Below are 2,983 nucleotides of genomic sequence, written 5' to 3'. Positions count from 1 at the left end.
CTCATACATAGAACAAAAAGAGGAATGTTGTCCCTCGGAATAAAGTCTAAAACTAAATCAAGATATAGCGCGGGACATAAAGTTGGAAGGTTCATTACAACCTGACAGTCATAATGGATTGATGAGGACTGGACCTGCGGTCAAGCCGGTCCTCGTTGTCCGTCGCCGAGATGATCCTCTTTTTAACGTAGTCCATTGCTTTATTGGCATCCAGGAACTCCTTGTTTTCCTCCCCATGAAAGATGCGGAGCCGTGCAGGAAAAAGCAAGCCGTAGCAAACATCTCGTCGGTTGCGAAGAAGCCTCCTCACATCCATAAACGCCACCCGAGCCCTGGCCACAGCCGCAGTGTAGTCAGATGTGATGATAATCGGTGCCTCCTTAAAACGATGATGGCCGCAGCTCCGCGCCCGAAGCAGTATTTCCACACATTCTTGTTAATAGTGCAGCTTAGCAACAATAACCCACGGCTTATCGCCTGACTTGTTCCCACCTGGAGAGCGATGTGCTCGGTCAACCAGTGGCGCTTTGTCCATCTGTAGAACCTCTGCTATCAGTTTAGCCACTGCTGAAGTGGAGCTGGACTCCGGCATCTCAGGGACTCCAATAATCCGCACATTGCACCTTCTCATGCGCCCTTCCATATCGTCACACTTCTTTTTGAGCCCATYGACTTATTCTTTCAGTTCCAAGACGGTGGTGCGTAGAGTAACAACCTCATCGGACCAGGTTGACAAGCCGTCCTCCACCTCTTTTATGCTCTGCTTAAGGTGGTCCAGGTCGGCGCGTAGTAGCATTGTGCCGTTAGCCACTTCCGCTCTCACTGCTTGTAGCTCTCCTTTAATAAGAATAAACTCTTCAGCCAAAGCCGCTTTTATTTCGGATTTGATCACAGCTGAGAGATCGTTTTTATAGCGGCAAGAATGTCAGACTTCAAGGAGAGTGTGTCCACCTCGCCACAGGAGGGAGAGGGAGGCGCCAAAGATCCGGCTTTAGCTGCAGTCTGCTCTGAGGTGGCGTCGGGCCTAACAGCCGCAGAGCTAGGATGTTTGCCTTTCCTCGAGTTTGTCGCCATTCTTCTACCCTTCCAAGCAAGAATCGCTCAGGGGTCGAGTCCGGACTGACCAAATGCTCAAAACAGCAAGGACATTTAGTAGAGAACCACAAACAGAACAACTCAGAGCGGGAGCCCACGCGACACGTCTTACTCCTCCGCCATCTTGCCTCGCCTGAAGAATAAAATTTTTAGAATTGAAAAAAAAAATTTGAATTGAAAAACTWACCTAAACTCAATTCACACCTTGATCCTAAAGCTATCCCCCACCTCCACCCAAAACCCGCCTCCGAAGTCGTGGGAACCAGGCTTTGGTCCCCACGAGGCTGCATTTCCTAGGAAAATCATTTCCACCAAGTAATAAAAACAATGGCGCACATACAGACTGCGCTTACAGATGAGAGGTGGAGGAGGAGCAGTGACGGCAAAAATGCTCTCGACTTGATCTGGAGTTATTTAAATAAAAATGACTACATGCCAAGAAAWTTTTTGAGGGGCGGGTGATCTCGTTTACGGGGTGAGCCTCCCCCCTTGAATAATGGCAGGGGAAATGCTGGCCTTAGAACTAGCCTTATAGCTAAATCTTTGTCCACTGTCCTCACATACAAATAGTTTCTGTCCTGTGTGGACTCTCATGTGTCTCTTTAAACTAGTCTTATAGCTAAATCTTTCTCCACAATCCTCACATACAAACGGTTTCTGGCCTGTGTGGACTCTCATGTGTGAGTTTAAACTAGCCTTATAACTAAAATTTTTTCCACAGTCCTCACATTCAAATGGTTTCTGTCCTGTGTGGACAATCATGTGTGAGTTTAAACTAGCCTTATAACTAAATTTTTTTCCACAGTCCTCACATTCAAACAGTTTCTGTCCTGTGTGGACTCTCATGTGTTTGCTTAAATTAGCCAAATGTCTGAATCTTTGTCCACAGTCATTACATTCAATCAGWTTTTGTCCTGTGTGGACTCTCATGTGTGAGTTTAAAGTTGCCTTATGTCTAAATCTATATCCACAGTCCTCACATACAAACGGTTTCTGTCCTGTGTGGACTATCAYGTGTGAGTTTAAACTAATAAYATCATTAAATCTATGTCCACAGTCCTCGCATACAAACGGTTTCTCTTCTGTGTGAACTCTCATGTGTTGGTTTAAACTACCCATCCGTCCACATCTATGTCCACACAGCTCACATACAAATGGTTTCTCTCCTGTGTGGACTCTCATGTGTGTCTTTAAACTAGCATTATAGCTAAATCTTTCTCCACAGTTCTCACATACAAACTGTTTCTCTCCTGTGTGGACACTCAGGTGTGAGTTTAAATTAGCCTTCTGACTATATCTTTGTCCACAGTACTCACATACAAATGGTTTCTCTCCTGTGTGGACTCTCATGTGTGAATTTAATCTCGATTTCCAGGTAAATATTTTACCACACTCATCACAACTAAATGGTTTGGGTTGTGTCTGGACTTCTCTGTGTGACTCTAGATGTTTCTTCTTTCTGACACTTTTCTTATGACTCAAACAGTTTGAACGTCTTACTGTTGAATGATGTATCATGTGTCTCTGAAGAGACTGCTTGCGGAGAAATTGTTTACCACACTCAGAGCAGCTGGAACTGTTGTTGACACAGTTTACACCTGACTCAGGGGCCCTTCTCTCCTTCCAGTCTTTGTCACTGTCTTCAGTTTCTGATCCAGAGTCTGACAAGGGTTCCACCTGAGAATCAGGACTGTTCCCATCCTCCTCTTCATCATCCTCACTGTCTTCAGTTTCTGATCCAGAGTCTGACAAGGGTTCCACCTGAGAATCAGGACTGTTCCCATCCTCCTCTTCATCATCCTCACTGTCTTCAGTCTCTGAAGAGCTGGAAGCACTTCCATGAGGATTCAGATCTGGGTTATTGCTGGTTTCTGCTCCTCTACAGTCC

At 45.6% G+C, this 2,983-nt stretch overlaps 1 protein-coding gene across 1 annotated transcript; it reads right to left on the bottom strand.

Annotated features, from left to right (window-relative positions):
* Positions 1–41: 41 nt before the first annotated feature.
* On the bottom strand, positions 42–2,947 carry LOC106511648 (gastrula zinc finger protein XlCGF8.2DB-like). Its single transcript, XM_014000400.1, has 2 exons — positions 2,896–2,947; positions 42–2,811 (listed from the first exon to the last, which is right to left on the bottom strand). The coding sequence occupies exon 2, from the start codon at positions 2,611–2,613 to the stop codon at positions 1,564–1,566; it is 1,050 nt and encodes a 349-aa protein (XP_013855854.1). The 5' UTR covers positions 2,614–2,811; positions 2,896–2,947; the 3' UTR covers positions 42–1,563.
* Positions 2,948–2,983: the final 36 nt, after the last annotated feature.

Source organism: Austrofundulus limnaeus, unplaced genomic scaffold (assembly GCF_001266775.1).
Source record: "Austrofundulus limnaeus strain Quisiro unplaced genomic scaffold, Austrofundulus_limnaeus-1.0 Scaffold3035, whole genome shotgun sequence".
NCBI classification, from domain to species: Eukaryota; Metazoa; Chordata; class Actinopteri; order Cyprinodontiformes; family Rivulidae; genus Austrofundulus; species Austrofundulus limnaeus.
Note: the sequence above shows the minus strand (reverse complement) of the source record. Positions and strands in the feature narration are given on the sequence as shown.